Genomic DNA, 19,015 nt, shown 5'->3' with positions numbered 1-19,015 from the left:
TAACTATAGTACTACGTACTACACACAACTACTACACACACACACACACACACTACACACACACACACACACACACACACACACACACACACACACACACACACACACACACACACACACACACACACACACACACACACACACACACACACACACACACACACACACACACACACACACACACACACACACACACACACACACACACACAAATGCTTGATTATGTTCAAATCGTACTTTTTTATTTCTCTTGTAAGTTTCAAAATCATAATTTAGAGATCTCATTATGTTCTTATATATTATTCAAATATGGGAAAGTACTTTTTGTTATTTACATACTTGAATTCATTTATATATATGTGTAAAGAAATAACCTGTGATAATAGAAAACTGTAATTTACAATTTTTTAAATTTTTTATACAGGTTTATGGTTTCCCACAGCTGCGTTTTTTCTTTCATTTTAGAGAAGGATTTTTTATTCTGAATAAGGAAAACAAAGTGAAAAATACGAAATGCGCGTCGATAACTTCAGCATCCTCTTAATAAAGTAAAGAAAATCGTAAAGAAATTTTATTTATTGATGTTATGAGAGAAAGCTTTATCTTTTAAATAATAATAATTACATTAAATATATTTATATGATTACGTAAAGAGACAAAAACGTATACGTATTTGAACAATAAGAGATATTTATTTATTTATATCACCCTGTGTGGTTCATATGCGACGAGCACGTATCCACCATAACACGATAAAACCGGCACACATAAGAGCTGGTTGTATAATTTTATTATAAAATATATACTCATCACGAGCTGTTTCACTACAAGAATGTAATCCAAAACGCGGCGAGCTTGTGACAAGCGTGTGTCGTGACATGGATAGAATATACTTGGCGCGGATAAGGGAATTGTGTTTACTCGGAGTTTGCATACTAGTTAACGCGTTTGCCACCCACTTTATGCGTAACAGGCTCGTAAACATCTTCAGTCGAGAGGGCCACTCGTTGTACGTCCCTTTGTCCGTGATTCCGCTATGCGAACCACGCAAGTCTCTCCTTTCGCTCCTTCTGTTCTCTCAGATCTCATCTCCTCTGTTCCACCGACGACTTTACGCTATAATATCTCGAAGTGAGATTGAATTTTTAATTTATTCCCATAACGTTCAGGATTCATCCCCATAACATCCGGGAAACAAATTGTCGCCAGTTCGCGGTGGACTTTTCAACGCGGAAAAATATTTTTCTTGGGAATATCCTTGTATATTTATTATTAATCTGTTGTCTGCATTGCATTATACGTAATTTCAATATACATAATGTTTTCCATAAACATGTTTTTTATATTTTTGTCTCAAGGTACCAAGTTCCAATCGAATCTGAACGAAATTGGAAAATCAGAGCAAAAGTCGTCCGAACTGGATAGAAAAAGAAATTACAACTGGCCTCCTGATAAGGGTGAGTATAAAACATAATCAAAGTTGAATAAATATAATAAAATTGATGTATAATTGTGAAATTCTATATACAGGGTGTTTCATTTTAATTGATATCATCAATTATCTCGCAAATCGATGATTTTATTGAAAAATTTTTCGAACGAAAGTTGACTTGAATCACTGGTCGATCTTGCCTAGTTGGCCGGATTAGTGATTAGTTTTATCTTAGTTGGCCGAAATCAGTGATCGATCTTGTCTTAGTTAGCCGGATCAGTGATTGGTCTTTCCTTAGTTGGCCGATTTTGCCTTAATCAGCTGGATCAGTGATCGGTCTTGTATTATATTATAACTTAACAAGTACTTAACGAAAAGTAACTTTATTATAGTATTTTGGAAAGCTCTCGAGATAAGCTACAAGAATATATAATAAAAAATAGGAGTTTCCATTTTTTAAAAAAACATTAATGACCTTGATTTGATTTTGACAAGATCACTCAAGATTAATTCACATTTTCATTATGTGTCCCCCTTTAAGCCATGCGACTTTCGTTCGAAAAATTTTTCAATAAAATCATCGATTCGCGAGATAATATCACTTAAAAATAAATATATATATATATATATATGTACACACACATATATATATATATATATATATATATATATATATATAAAATCGTTTACGAAATATTTGGAAAATTTAATTTTATTATATTATATTAATTAAATATTTGATTAAAATTATTTCATTCAACATTTGATATTATCACCCAAGTCGAAATTTTGCTCCTACTTCAAACCTTAGTTTAGTTAGGCTGTATGTAGATTTTAGAGATTTACATTATAATAAGAATTAAAATTTCGACTCGCGAATCTACAAATTCTTTTTTTCAGTATGTATATTAAATTCTAAAATTTATAAAATTTATAAATAATCATACAATCGATAATATACACATCCAGATTAGTATCATATAGAACAGAAAGAGAATGTTACGTTTTTCAATAAATACATTTTTTTGTAAGAAACAAAATATTTTTCTCTGGAATAATTCATCGTGCGTGACAATTTGCATTTTTCGTAACACATATCTGTTTTTTATACGACTCCGATAGTGTCTCGCATAGTATAACGTCAAAGAAATATTCCATATGTCATACATTTATATAATGTGACCTATTAAGTGACATATATGCTATAATAAAATGTATGCTATAATAAAATGTATACATTAAACAACAATAGATAACAAGAGTTATCCATTGTTGTTTAATGTATACATTATGAAATCTGGCTTCTATGAATTTCTTGTTGCAAAGAATGAATGAGCCCCTTATACGAGGAGACAAAACGCGAATGAGTTTCCCTATCGAAGGTGCGGTTTATCCGGCATTTCGCGGCTCCGCCGTGGCATTTGAGCAGCCGCGTCTACCGCATTTCTGAGCGCGGCCAGGTGTGGTAGCACCTTTCATAATTCTGCCGAGCCTTCGGCATTATCGGATAATTCTTTTCTACCCTCGCATTTTTTCCTCCTTCCATTCGTCTTCACCCGCGCGTCTCTTCAGTAATTCGATCCCTGTCCCGGCTTTCCTTCCTTCTACGCTTCTACGCTACCGTCTCTCAATATCTCGCTCGACCGCGGTTACTTTTAAGAGGAATTTGCATAATGGCGTAGTGTGAAAATCCGTTTTCTCCGCGGGGACGATCGCGATAGTCTCATGGAAGTAAGGTAATTTCGCATAGAAAAAGACGAGTTGAACCAGTAACGAGGGAAACTGCGTTGCAAGCTGCCACATGTAAGATGGAAAGAATGCCAGAAATATCGAACATTCTATGGAAAATTCTGCTGTGAGATTAACGTCAAATTGCTAACTGTTCGACGAGAGAGCGATATGGTCGCGACGAGTTCGATGTCCGATGTTATTTCGATACCGAAAGATAAGAAATTATGTGTCACGCGTCATGTCGATTTTTCATTATGTCAAGTAAACATAGATGCGATATGTACTCTCGAGTATGGACAGCATGTAAATCAGGAAAATGTACGGCAAGTTAAAAAAATCTCGAATTATAAATCTAATAAGACGAGACATGGCAATTTGCAATTTTCGCGTTTTCGAGTGTAACAATGAAATGTAAATATTGACTATAAATACGTAACGCATTTTCCTCTCGTAAAAGAAAAGGAGAAGAGAGGAGAGATGAGATAAAGAGAGAAAATGTAAGGGGAAGGGGAGAAGGATGGGCTAGGGCGAGAAATCGCGAATTGAAGGAAGGTAAGATCGTACAAAGTAGCGAAGCGAAGAATTCTCCTGGGGCAGAGTCAGGGATCGGATAAAAGAAAGATGGAGGAGGGGAAAAAGGGGTCAGGGAGGCAAGTTACTGCTTACGAGCCTTGGATGAGAGTCGGGAAGACTCTAGAAAAGGTCGCGAAAAACAGAAAAGGGTGAAGAAGATAGGGAAGAAGGAGGTAATCCGGCCAGCGGAGGCGATGGCCCACCAGGTTGTTTCTGATTCGTAATTAGAGATGAGTGAGGCCAGGAAAAGGCCGGAGAATACATTTCTCTCCAAGCGAGTAATAGCTAACGGCACAGTACAAGCCAACCGGAAGAATAACTGACTTCCCATTTTTTCCCCCCGTTTTTTTCTCTTCATTTTGTTCTTTTTTTCCTGCTCCTTTCTTCTTTCGTCTATCTTTATTTCTCCCTTCTGTATCTACTTCGCTTGGGCCATCGGCACTCATCCCTTTGCACTCGTCTCCGTTTTCTCAGCATATCCTCTCTCAGAGAGAGAGGGATTCTTCCGTAGCAACCTTTCTACAACGGGGTAACGACAGATTCTCGTTGTCCCAAGCCCTTGATTGTGCATTGACCTTTCGAGGCTACCGATGGCGAGAGAACCCTTCCCTTTTTATCCCGTATCATTGCGAAAGCGAAGATTTCTCCGTGCTATAGTTTTCTCGAGATATTAGAATCTGGTATAATATATATACGGGGAGAGTGAAGGAACTGCAAACACACTAAGGAAAAAGTTAAATAAAACCGACTATTATTTCTCGACTGTAGAAGTCTTTATTAAAAAAAATATTTCAATTCTTCGGCTTTAAACTACAATAATTAACTTTTATGTATAAACTATTTCAATTATAAACTATAATTTTTAATAAAAACAAAATCCTTGCCCGCTGCACGCATAGGCAATATGGTACTTTTCTTCTTTAAAGTTATAAATTATATTGATATACGAATGTTAATTGTTGTAATTTAAAGTCAAATAATCTTTGAATAAAAATTTCTATAATTGATAAATTATTGATTTTATTTAACATTTCTCTTAGGTGTTTAGAATTATTATTGTCCTTTATTCTCAAAAACATCGAAAACACGTACACTGTAAAAAATAAAATATTAATTTTAACTTATAGTCATATAGCAGACTTTCTGAGACATGCAAATTAACAAAAAAGATTAATTTTAACATTTTTGGATGTCTCAGAAAATTCACTATACAATTATAAGTTAAAATTAACATTTTATTTTTTACACTGTAATTGTATTTATCCTAAACAGTGTGTAATACATATTGTAGTATGAAACTGATAATATATCGAATTATCGCTGGATATGAAAAATGAGAGATTATCACTACTCTAATATATACTGTTAATAATATCATTCATATTTATCTCCTGTTCGCAATTCTTTCACGCTCTCTTATCTGATATAATATTATATTTTAAAGAGTGATTTCAAATATAGTTAAATTATTTAGAAAGAATTAAATGATTTATAAAAAGAGATTTATTAACATTAATATCGAAATTTATGCGATGTTTGTTCAAAAATGAAGCAAATACATTAACAGTTATAAGCAAATTATTGATTCTTATTATATAAATATTAAATGTATTTAAACTGAGAAATATAGCTGCTGTAGAAAGTCTTCATATTGATTAGCGTTTCAATCTTAAACAATGAAATATCTTATCTAATTTCAGATTCAGCAACGGGCGTGATGACGACCGTGACGCTTCTACTAATTGCTCTGGTCGTAACGATAATTCGATAAGCAAAATCTGAAAAGAAAAAGAAAGCGAACGACGACCTCGTTGTTGATATCGGCGGTGGTCTCCCTAATTAACGGACTCAATTAAAGAGAAAATAAAAAGAAGAAAAATTAGAACTTTAAGGACACGAAAGACAGACGTTCGTACATAATACATGTGACATCCAAAACACACACACACACACACACACACACACGCGCGCGCGCGCGCATGCACGCAATTACAAAAAATGACACAAAGACTGATTGGAGTAGATAGCGTCCATATTAAATGGCGGAGAGTAATTTACGCGTGCCAAGTTAGTGTAGCAACGACAGTCCACGAATGGCCAAGAATTTGAAAGAAGGGATATGAATCCTCATCGATCTTTTCTTCACCGATTGTGCATTGTGTGGCTCGGAGATAAGGGATGAGACACGCACTGAGAGGTGGAACAACGAGAACGAGAGGAAAGGGTATTAACAAAGTGCAACGACTATTGCTTTCAGTGTAATATATTGTATAACGCCGCAACAACAATGACGCCAAACCAACAAATACCAGTGATTTCGTCTCCGCGAGAGAGTGCGACCCGGAACATGTGTGAGAGTGAGTCGTTACGTTTTTTAAACTGCACTATATAGGAGTATTTCAGTCGCGCAACTAAATGACATTTCTGGAATATCAAAATGAAATCGTTCGAGCTTAATACTGAATTAAAGTTTCACCGAGCCAACTAGATTTCCAACATTTTTGAACTTATATCCCCCTCCCGAAATAGTTTTCTTCTCTCGTTTGTACGATCGATGCATGAGGGTTCTCAATTTTGTCAATAACATAGAAATGCTTCTGTTCGGAGATTCGTTACGACGATATGTGTCCCGAGGAGATTTACGGGTGTTAGTCATGTTTTGAGCAAAGTTAATTCTCTATCAACATCAGATTCTATTTGCGTACGTAGTCACGGCTTGATTATATGAATCCCTTAAGCATCGGCTATTTCTTTTTTTTTTTCAAATTATATACTCGTAAAATGTATAAAATGCGTATATATTATTATTTCCAGCATCGATTCTACTTTTTTTATTTCGCGATAAACTTCTGCCAAGTACTTTTAAATTCTCCAATTCTTTCCACCTCCTATCCTTACCTCCTTACGTACGAAATCATGAAGCCCATCTGGATACTTGAGATTAAAACGTCAGATTCGGTATGGGAGAGTTGTTCTCATCTGGAGAAAGTACGACAGCGGAGGAGAAGGCAGGGAAGAGAAGAAAATGGAAAATTTGCAAAGAAAGAAATGAGGATATATCGTAACAAGTCGAAGACTATCAGTTGCATACGAATCAATTCGGTATTGCTTTGAGAATGCAATCCTCTTTTCACGTTATATGCAGGCACATGTTCTTCCTTTATTTAATTATAATTTCAATTACCTGCTATGCGTGCAATTATACAGAATGAGAAGTGAAAAAAGTCATTTAAATTTATTTTTCTTGATACCATACCTCAAAATAATCTAACTCTCTTACATGAGAGAGATTCATCTTGAATGGAAAATATTTATTGAATGTGCCGAATATTCTGTGAAATAACAACTTAAATCTCGATCAACTATTGTAAAATCCATTTTCTCTCGAAATATAGAATGCGTGTAGTTCAAATTATATCTATATTTATTTATGTGACTAAAATTTTCGTATAATATTTTACTATATATCTACGTTATCTAGCGAAACATATTTGTAATAATGTACGGAAAAAAACAAATTATTTTGATGTAAGCGCGATTTTCTCGCATCTGACATCATAATCCCGGGGACGACAATTGTGACCAGAAGTTTTAAGCATATATTATTAAAACTGTTTTGTTACCTATTATCTTTTATTACTGTACGTGTTAAGGATAAACAATTTATACAAACAGAAAAAAATGCGTATTCTAAGATCGGTATTCATATTCGAATCTTAATATTTAAGACTGTCTTAAATATAGTCTCTTAAGGTCATCAACCAATCGCAGAATCGTATCAGTATCTTATGACATTACTTAAGATGGTCTAAAATAGATACCGATTACGAATACCGCCTTAAACCTGTTACACACACAATAAAATCACAAATCGTAACCCGTAAAAAATTGGCCAATCACAGTTGAATATGACAAAAAATAATTGATTTGTTAATTTCTTACGGGTTATGATTTGCGATTCTATTGTGTAACATTTAGTAACTTTCCATACGCACATACGCACATCAATACTACACATAGCGAAACATCGACGTGTTTGTTTCGTAATCAAACTGAATTAGCACCAAAAATTTTCCGGCTGAGTGTCCACTTGATAGAATCAACAGAAAATAATTGCAAGGTAAATTACATATTTGCTATAAATATCGGACCCACGCTTCACGTTGTTGTGTCGCGCGATCGATTTATTTACGTATTAATTGATCAAATTGGGATTTATTCGTAGGCGGTCGTGAGAGAGGTCGGCTCGGCCGTACCGGGTTTTAAGCGGACTTCTAACTACTTAGGAATATCCATTATTCAGCGTACATCTTGTTTAAAGCAACAGGTTCGAGAGAGTCCCTGCACTCGGCGCGCAAAGGAGTTAATGCCCGGCATGGATTAAAGAAGGGAACGGGTCGACTTAGGGATTACGCAGACTTACTCTGATGAGGTCTGTAATCGTATCATTCGCGAGACTAGCAATCTTAAAAGTCATAAGCATTTAACATGAGGGGATCACGCGCCTTTAGAACATCGCAACGTTTGCAATTTGTAGAGATTATTGCGACAAATTCAAATCCCAATCTGGTCAATGCTACGATTGTTTCTCAACTATCGATTAAAACATATTTATTGCGTACATTTACGCATGAACGATTAACCAATATTTCTGATTGAAAAGCATTTTTATAGATACATTATAAACAGTTTGTTTGATAAAAATAAAATTGTGGAAAAATACAATTAAACACAATATATTGCATAGCAATATATAGATTGTGTTCGACGATAGACTTTAAATAAAGTTTTAGACCAATATTATTACTGCTTAAAATGATGCACAAGTGTTTTTGAATTTTTCTTTATATTAATGTTAACTGTTACTGATTTTCAAATACAGTTTACTCTAATTATACAAAGTTTTATTTATCAATTTCATACAATTTTATATAATTTTAAATAGGAAAGATAAATACGAACACTTTGCAATTCTTTCACGAACTCTCAAAGATAATTGAATTCGTTTATTATTTTGATACAGTAAATATTTATTTCACAAAAATTAATAGGTTAATTAATAATGCCTTGTCGATAATTGATTTTAAAGGCATAGTCAATTTTTTTTATTATGAACTTTGGTGAATAAATTTAAATCTGTAAAAAATAATTAAAATACAATTTAACTTCTATAATAATAAAAATTTGTTGTTAAAACTTTTACAAAAATGTAAGAATTTTTTCAGATTTTTACATCGACATAATATAAAAATCTGCACTGAAGTGTGAAAATTTCATTGCCGATGAAGAATTAACGCTTAAAAAGTTTTTTACGTAATGGATTGAGCTAATTACAAGCGTACTATACAATCTGTAAAACAAAAATATAGAACAATCATTTAAACATCTCGAATAATTTGTCCAAGACTAAAAACCCAAGACTTATGCAACAAAGTAAAGATGTTCTTTTCAGGCCTTATTCAAAAACTCTAAAGCTATCATCTATTGAGAACCAATCACTGCCCACAATATAAGTAGAATCCACATTGTACGTGTGTATGTACATGTATGTATACGCGTGTATGTGATTATATGTAAAACGACAATGACTTCTTGCCTGTAATACCCATACGTAATGCCATTTTCCGTTAGCATTGTAGTTGTGATAAAATTAATTTTCAATTCTTTTAAATTTTAACTTAAATAGATCCTATAAATTTAGAATAAAAACACATTATCGAACTCACGAATCATCATGCGGAATCAATGAAATTGAGAGACAGTGAATTAGTCAAAGGTAAAAAAAAATAGTACGAAAAAAAAATAGTTTGAAAGTTACTTCTAAACTCTTACTACAATCAAAGGATTTTGATGAAATCTGTGAATGGCTAAGGGAAAATGGTGACGCGGATTATTCGAATTATCGGTCTAAGGATGCTCGAACGTTGACTCGTCATTGGCGAACCCTGTAAATAAAAGTATACCAGTGATATAAGAATTGCACGTAGAATAAGCTTCGCAACCAGCGATGGTAATGTACGGCGTGTACACCAACATTATTAATTCATTTTTCCATTTCGTGAATTTTCGCCTTTAAGTTTTTTCATACTTTCGCCATCGTTTCTCACACGCGGAGAAACATGCAAGAAGGGTAAATCTTATTAGCGAGAGATATTTTGACCATAGCCTCTAAAGTAATAAAAAAAACGGATCGACGTGAAAAAGAAAAGTGAAAGAAATTCGTCGTCTTAGCGTTGTAAGTGCGTGATGAGACGTATTAAACGCGAAGGTATATATGTATACATAACGCAAATTATAAATATGAAAATACAAATATATAAATATATAAATATACGAATTACGGGGGACTATATTGGGTATACATATATAAATATATATATGTTATATAATATATATATTATTATAATATTTATGCTTTGCGACGTTGATTTGAATGTTGTTATTTACAAGAAAACCGAAGAAGCGAGACATTCTTATGAATATGCTCGATATATGTAATAAAAGAACGGGTTACGTAAGAACTCTATGTGAATCGCGATTATCTTCTCATCCAGTATTACTTCCTCATCTTCCTTCAATTTCTAATCCTTTCTTTAATTGATATAAGCAGAAATAGTTATCAAACATTTATAAATGAAAAATATCAAATATTTTATCATTTTTTAATGTATCTTTCATTTGTTATATCCAATGTAGCGCAATAAATGAAAGGTAAATAAATACGTCAAATATTGCGGTGAAAGAACAAAGAATAAAGAATAAATCTTTGAAATTTTTAATGGAAAAAGCAATTTTGCAACTGTTACAAAATTTTTAAATATAATTGGTTCATACATTTAGAGAAATTAAGGGCAAGACCAACCATCAAAAAGTTTCACAACAGTTACAAAGTTGCTTTTTCTGTTAAACATCAGTCATTCTTAAATCAATTGATTCGTACGTTATTAACAATTGATAATTAATAAGTTCATTTATCATTCAAATTTTACTTTTCTATCCTGGTTAAGTATTCTACAGCCAACCGTAAGTTACAACGGAAAGGATTACGGAGAACTCCGCAAACGTTTCATCCCCCAACGCATGATTCTGTTTGCTGTGGGTAAGCTAAATAGAAGGTCCAGGAAATGAGGGGAGGGGCATCTAGCGAGGTGTTGAGGAAAAGGTAACTTGGGTGCTCATAACATTCAGGTCGCGTGGTGGAATCGCATGAATCCGCATGAGACGCTATCTACCATCGACGGATTAAATCAGGTCGACTATGTGTTTATGCGGCAAAGCTATATAGGGGGATGGGATGAAAGTTCAACAACGTCAGATACGTCGGTAGAGTGAAGCTCTGATAGTGATACACGTCGCCATGGCGTGCTGTATAATGGAGGTGGGCGGGCGGGGAATGTGTTAACCTTTTGCGCAATATTTCGCCGTTTATTGTCGCGAATGTTGTAACAAGCCGCGACTCGCCGGTCGGCATACTAACCAGAGGATTAATTATGCGTGCAGCCCAAGGCGGCTTGTGAAATCATTTTACGCGTAACACGGCGTTCCTCCCGCTGACAAGTTACTATCAGTTTATAAGCCCGTAAGCTCACCGGCGGTCGCTAATTAAAACCACGCCATTCCGTCCGAGAATTGGGACGGGACGGCGGCGAAGTTTAGCGGCATTTAATCGGCACCGTTCGTTTCGTTCGGCTTCAATGTTCTGAAATCCTTGCCTCATACCATGTATATATTCCTTTCTACGTTCATCATTCTGTCTGATTAAACATAAACAGTGTTTGCGGAAATATTGATTCCAAATGTAAATGTCCAAATAGTTGTCATTTTAATGCAAAAGCTTCACATATTATTATTCTCAACAATTACTGTGTATGTATTTTTTTAATGTTAGAAATGAAAAACAAGCTGACAATTTATTATCTTACAGATTTTATATATAATATTTATATATAATATAAATTATTAATTTATAATTAAAATTTAATTTAAAAAAATTTTTTATTAAAATATAAAATTACATTTAAAAAATTGATGGATAATAATCATTCTTAATAAATTAAAGAAAAAGAAATTTATTAAGATAAATAAAATGTAAATATTAATAATAAAATATTTTAATATATAATACATAATATATAATATATAATATATTTATAATATATTTAATATACACAACCATTTAACTCGCGAGTATCAGATTTGTTTACGATTATCTGGAATGTTTTATTATACATCAATTAAAATTACATTATTAAATATATTGTATTATTAATTGTTTTCTTACTTATTAAGAATTATTTAAAATTTACATTTACAACATTACATTTAACATTACATTTAACATTTGAATTTAATCACAATTTTCTGAAAAAATAAGTAGAAATCAAACATATATTAAACGGAATAAGCATGTTACGTAGCTTATAACAATATTTCTAATAAATGAAGATTTTAATTAATATAACATTTTTTTTATTGTGAGTTTTTGATGGAATTGTATATTTAAAAGTTCGTAAAGAATAATTATTGATAAAATATATCTATGTTAAAAAATGTTCAATACAAAACATTATTTTACAACTCACATTTTTTCGTCACTGAGGTGTAAAAATATTTTACGTCAAGTGATTATTCTACGGTTAAGCATTATTTAAAAATTATATAAGTTTTAATTTCTGTTGACTATATCAATAAAAAAAATATTATAAAAACGATATTATCTGCATACATATATGGCAGATTTGAAAATAGATTAAAATTGATAAAATTGTTACATTGCTCGCCACAACGAGAAGTTGCAAAGTCTCTAAGATATTCAGAGGGTGAACTTGTCACGGTTGAAAAGGAAAAAGAAAGAAAGACATTCTGAAATCTTGATGAGCTGAGTTGCCGGCAAGTAGGCATTGCGGTAGATTATGAATTAAATTCACTCTCAACTCGCGCACGCTCTCTCATTCTCTCTTTCTTAGTCTCTTTTACGTTACTTCATAATAGGTACGATCCATGGCGAGCAGCCGCCTCGCTAGGCATTTTCGTCGGCCATTCATTCGAGCTTCTCTTTCCCCCAATGGCTTGCTTCTCTTTCGTTCAGCATTGTTAGAGTGTTCTTTTCCCCTCGAGGAAATCGTCGGAAAGTACTCGCCGTATCACGAAATGAATAAATATGAATTAAGTCGGCAAATTTTAATTAATTTCCCAAGAAAACCATATCTTGTTATCAATATATAATCGTAGAATGATATATCTTTATAGTTTTATTAAATGCAATGATATTAATAAGTAAAATTTTTATTGCATTTCTATTTACGATTTTAATTACATTAATTAAAAAATTAAGTATCAAAAAGAGAAGATTTTTAATTATTTTATTATATTATCAAGAAAATGTAAAAAATTATTTATTTGCGTAAAACTTAGTTTTGTTAATTAAGCTTAAAGATGGATGAGTAATAGATTTTTCCGATAAAAGAACTTACTGATGAAAGAACAGAAAAGGTGAAAGAGCAGAATGTACAGACACGAAATTACTGGATGCCACGTACGATGAAATGATCGATATAATCGTGTTTCCCTCAGCGAAGATTCGTTATCTCGATTATAGCAGAGGGAAGGAAAACGTATTTACCTTAAATGACCGAAAGTTTCATATATTCTGCTATATTTAATATCAAAAGAAATTAGCGCACCATTCCGTACGGTTAATTTACATTTATTTTTCAGAATAATAAACAAATTATTCCTAATGAAGTAATAATGACGCTGAGTGAGCAAGAATATCCTAATATGGAGTAGTCTTCCTAAATATCTTGCAGAAAATAACAAACGAGAGACAGCAACTCATAATTTAATATGTACTACAGTATTTAATATTAGATTAAATATGTTTAATACGTTAGTATTTAATTAACATGTGGGCAATATAATTTTAATAGAAATATTAATTTAATAAAATGTTTTCCCATTGTCTATTAATATATCATTTATGAATTACGGAGACAAGCAAAATGTATATATACTATCGTTTATAAATTCAAGAATTCTTACAATTTTCTTGCATCTTTGCATCTTTCTCATAAAAAGTTAAATTTAAACAATTTTTTAATGTATGTAAATTGAGAACATTGTAATAAATTCTTTTCTTTTTTTTATTCTATTAACTCTTTAATTTCGTAATTTCTTTTTTAAGTTAAAAGCATTTTTTAAAAATGAGTCTTTATTTAGAAAAGTCCAATATTATTGCTAAAAATCATTGCACCAATTTTTCTAAAATAACATTTTTTAATATAAAAAAAGCCTTTTCGTTAATTTTTGTCCAATGTTTCATCAAGCTACAGCGCTTCAAAGTAAAATAAAAATATTGAAAAAATTTTTAATTCTGTAATAAGAACAAAATATCATAAAAATGAAAGAATAAAAAAGAAATTTTTACAGCTCTATCTCTCCTCTTTAAAATGCATTTTTGAAATTTCTTCATAATCTTTTTTCACCAAGACATTTAATTTTTCGTGAGATATGAGAAAATTACAAGCGTTTCGAATTTATGAGAAACGGTATGTATTATAATTAAATACATATATTTATATAATATATATATAATAATATAATATATATATAATAATATAATATATATATAATATATATATAATTAAATACATATATAAATACATATATTATTATATAATTAAATACATATAAAAAATCTATAAGTTTTTATGAAATGATGGCATAAAAAATGTTTAAGACAAAATTTTATTCATTACACTTATTTACATATAAAATTATAATGTAAGTAATTTTAAGAACAATTGTAACATATTTTTTTCAATATATAACTGTGTAGAAAATAATGTATCTAATTCTATACTTTAATTTCTTAAACGTTTTTAGCAACAAATTGTATAGATTGTCTAAAAAAAACATTATAAAATAAATAATATTATTATATTTATTTGGCATGTATTTAATAGAAGACTTGTCAATCGTGTATGACAAACTTATTATTAATACTATAAAAGAATTTGTTTTTTTTTTTTCTAAATATTACAACTGACAATGACATGATGGCTTGTTTGTCATCTTAGTGAATATTCTTGATAATAATTAAACTAATTACTAAAGTGCCAGTCAAATGGCTCATAGCTCTGTGATTGTAATACATTGAATATATAACGAACGGTATTAAATAACAGGGGTGCCATTAGTGTGATGACTGGCAAATAGCTACGTCACATCAGTGGAGGATGTATTCACGACTAAGAACGACGGTGATGCATTCACAGAAGCATTTCGAAGGAGGCAATGACGCAAATACGAAATACCATATCTATACACAACTCGAAATATGACACAAGGCCAGCCAAACGAAAAGCCCCGGTTCTTGAACGGCACGTATCACGCATATTCGGCACGAAAGCCTCGATGGGATATGGATTCTTAGTACAAGCCGCGTGGAAGTCCGGGAATCCGCAATCCGTTTACGAATTTCGAACGGCAAGGTAATGGCTCGTGCGTAGTCGCGCGGTTAGAAATTACAATTCGAATTCCATTGCCGTAGCCGACGACGCGACGGGGCGAATAAGAGAGACGAGAGATGAGAGGGAAAGCTGGACAGGGAGAAGGGGAAAGGGGAAGAGATACGGATATTGGAGTAAGGTAGAATACGGCACCAATAAACGGAGAAGCGGAGAAGTAAACGGGGGAGGACTACCTCGTCCTGGCAGTTGACCCGCGTGCGAACGGATATAACCGGTTTTCGACCTGTTCGGCAGCATTCTGGAATTGTAATCGCAGTTCCATTCGACCAGGGATGTTCTACGCACGTCGTAGTCACCCCCTCAACCTCTATCCCTGTCTCCGCGAGTGGTTACGATGCGGTCGGATTCCATTTTAATTACTTACCTTCGATCCGTGTCGCTCTGTGCCCCGGCGCCTTGCGTTGTGTCGCGTCGCGTTGCGTTCAGCGTGATGTACTCTCTCGTGATGTATTACTCTTTAGTTAACGACACGTAATATCTCTTGAATTAATGCAACTTTTAACTGTAAGAACAAAAGGACGACATGTATTTGTAGTGAAAAAAATTTTTTTTTTTTAGTTAAATTCTATACTAATAAAAATATATATAACAAGATTCTTTCATTTTTTTGCTTCGTTTTAAGCGTAATTTGATTTTTCTAAATTTATAATTTGAAATTAAACACTACTATCACAGTACAATTTTGAAAAAATTGCGCGAAGAAATAATATTCCTCTCTTCGATGTTTTTACTAAATAACAATTCTGATTTTTAAAATGAAAAAGTTATTGAAGATTGATGATGATTTATCTTGTATGTACAAGAAACCAATCTGTATGAAAATGTTGTTTATCCTCATGGTTTTGAGTATTTATATTTAATTCTTAACTCTTTCTATCTGATGAATCTTTTTTTCATAAAACTTGTTTTAGAATGTCTTATGTTAAATAGGATTAATGAAAGATAAAAATTACATTTCTCTTGTTTAACAGCAAAAGTATCAAATTATTCAGATTAATTTCCAGATGTAAAACGGAAACGGAGGAAATGATGAAAAGCTTTCATGCACAGACTGTAACGCTAATTGAAGTTATGTATCATATATGGTGCACCACCAGGTAAAAGAGTTGATAAGCTGGCGCTTTTTTAAATTTCCTCGGACTTGACGTTACGCTTGATCTTCATAGTGGATGAAAACCGGCATATTCTCGCGAGTCGGAATGAAAATTGCAGAGCTATGATGCCGAAATAGCCACTATTTGTATATGTGACATAGGTTCCGTCCACGAAGTGAGAAAATGAGAAAATACTTGGGAAGATATCCGCGCCCGCATAAAATTGTGTCCATATACGCCGGCAAAGAGAAACGATACTGTAATCAAACTCAGTGAATTTTTGAAGCTGCTGTTCTACTTGCTCCATTATTCTACTCGGATATCTCGAAGAGAGATAGGTCAAAATGTATGTACATACATGTGCTAATTTAGAGCACGTAAAAATTCGAGCTATATGATTGAAGAAGCCACGTGAAATAATAATGTACCTCGAAAATTTTAAAAATGTAATCTCGCATATCTTCTTGATATTAAATAATGATATATGTATCATCGATTTATGATCGTACAAGTAATAATGACGATAAGATTTATAATGATGTAAAGGTTATTATTTGCAATTATATTCTTTCTTGAAATATAAAGACATATTGCGATTATAATCTAACATAATGCTGAGCATTATTATGTAAAAGTTTGAGCGACATAATGAAGAAAGTGAGATACAGTGTGAATGTATCTCAAAAATAAAGCACATAATCATGAAGGAATATTTGTTAAATTATTAATATATGACTTACATATTATCAAAATATAACATATATTGATTATATCATGAAGCAAAAATCTCTCAAGCTAGTAATAATCGAACGATTCGTAAAAATCTAATTCTTTTGTGGTATAAAACATACATGATGTACAGATAGTACATATATCTTCAAATCAGATTTAAATAAATCATAAAGAATTTATGCTAAATTTTACTTGTCAATTTTTTTAAATAAAAAAATTAAGATTAGAGGAAATAATTAAGTAATATCTGTGTAATATGATAACTAGTATGATATAATTAGAAATTCTTGAAAATTTTAGTAATTAAAAAATAAATTTTCTCGGGCACACGATTGAGATAGAATTTATTCAGAGATAAATGTTTAACGAACGACTTAAAAATTATTTTAAGGCTCTAATAAATATAATTTAAATAATATATAGATAAGAGCTTTTCTAGCCGAAGTGAGTATTTTTGCAAATGAATAATATCAACATTAATCATCCGATAACAAGATAATCAAATGTGTAATATGAGCTGAACATTATGCATGTACTCAACATTTATACCAAATACTATTCATAGCCATAAGAATATTTGTAAAATTTTATTATTTTGTAATCTATTCTTTTTTGTCTCTGAGGATGATCATATTAAAACTAAAAGTATGTTAAAACATCTGTTTTATTATTGTTGTCTTTCATTATTTAATATGACTTACTGATATATACATCACTAAGATACTTAGCTCGGGTCAAATAACTCTTGTTTATTTATTAGTTGGTTAAATGTCTATTTGAATTTGAAGTATTGAGACAGAGGATTATACGCGCGGGGAAGGCAATGAGAAGCGCGTGGAAGTTAGAAAAGTTAATTCTCTGTGATGTATATTAATATAGCTACAATATATAATGTAATCATAAAAAATTTATCTGTTTGTTATAAAGTGGAAACTCACAATTATAATTCTGGATTTAATCAATCTTAAATTTTTCAATTCTCTTCAGAATTTTGAGGTAAAGATTTAAAAAAGACGCTTTAATGATTTAATTGTCTTGTTAAATGTATATTAATATAAATGAAATTTATTGATGCGTACGTATACTTTATATTCATAGCAACTATCGCTAATTATTACACAAACAGATTTGTTAAGAATATTTATTAAGAATATTAATTTTGTTTGATAAAAATAATTTCGAAAGTTTCTATCATTATAATGGAAAATTCTATTTTATTTTAGTGGCAAATTGAATTTGTTTAGTACCAAATTCAAATTTTTATTTCTATATATTTATTCAACGAAATTTCTTAATGAAAATTGATTATAATAATGGAGATCGATTACATACTTTACATTGAATTCAATAGAACATTAAAATAATTTTGTGACAGTGAAATCTTTTCTTTCTGAATATGTTTCGTTTCTCCAAGGAGAGGAATACTTTCAAATCATTTATGTGTGAGTGCAGCTCACTATTTTTTTCTCGCTACATTTCTCGTTTTTATCTTTCAGCTTTTTAGTCGCTCGAATCAGTCGTACATCTGCAGAGTCTTAAGAAACTCGTCGTATTGTAGAAGCGCAACAGTCAATTTGTTGCATTCGAGTAGTCATCATCTCAGTAGTAATCATCACGCTGGAAAAAGTTCAAGTTGTTCTCTTTTGAATCTTTGCCGTTAATACTAAAACGATAACTACTAATAACGAGTTTTTTATGAAGAATAGATTATTATAAAGTTCTGAATATTACGAAAGTAAAAATTTTATAACATGTAAGTATGCAAAATATAAATCAAATATTATCCTAAATAAAGCGAATAATGTTTTATGTATATCTTTTAATACGCATATATACATACATTACACAATACACATATTCTATTCTTACCATATTATTTTTTAAAGATTTCAAATTAATTTAAGAATCTCTCTCTCTCTCTC

At 31.7% G+C, this 19,015-nt stretch overlaps 1 protein-coding gene across 1 annotated transcript in view; it reads left to right on the top strand.

Annotated features, from left to right (window-relative positions):
* The window catches only part of LOC105626623 (hemicentin-1-like), a 209,889-nt gene extending 204,382 nt beyond the window's left edge, over positions 1 to 5,507 (top strand). Inside the window, 2 exon segments of the mRNA XM_012207915.1 lie at positions 1,359 to 1,457; positions 5,437 to 5,507. Of these exon segments, the coding sequence (XP_012063305.1) occupies positions 1,359 to 1,457; positions 5,437 to 5,507 (170 nt within the window).
* The last annotated feature ends 13,508 nt before the right edge of the window (positions 5,508 to 19,015 follow it).

This window comes from Atta cephalotes (assembly GCF_000143395.1).
Source record: "Atta cephalotes unplaced genomic scaffold scaffold00005, whole genome shotgun sequence".
In the NCBI taxonomy this organism is placed as follows: Eukaryota; Metazoa; Arthropoda; class Insecta; order Hymenoptera; family Formicidae; genus Atta; species Atta cephalotes.
Note: the sequence above shows the minus strand (reverse complement) of the source record. Positions and strands in the feature narration are given on the sequence as shown.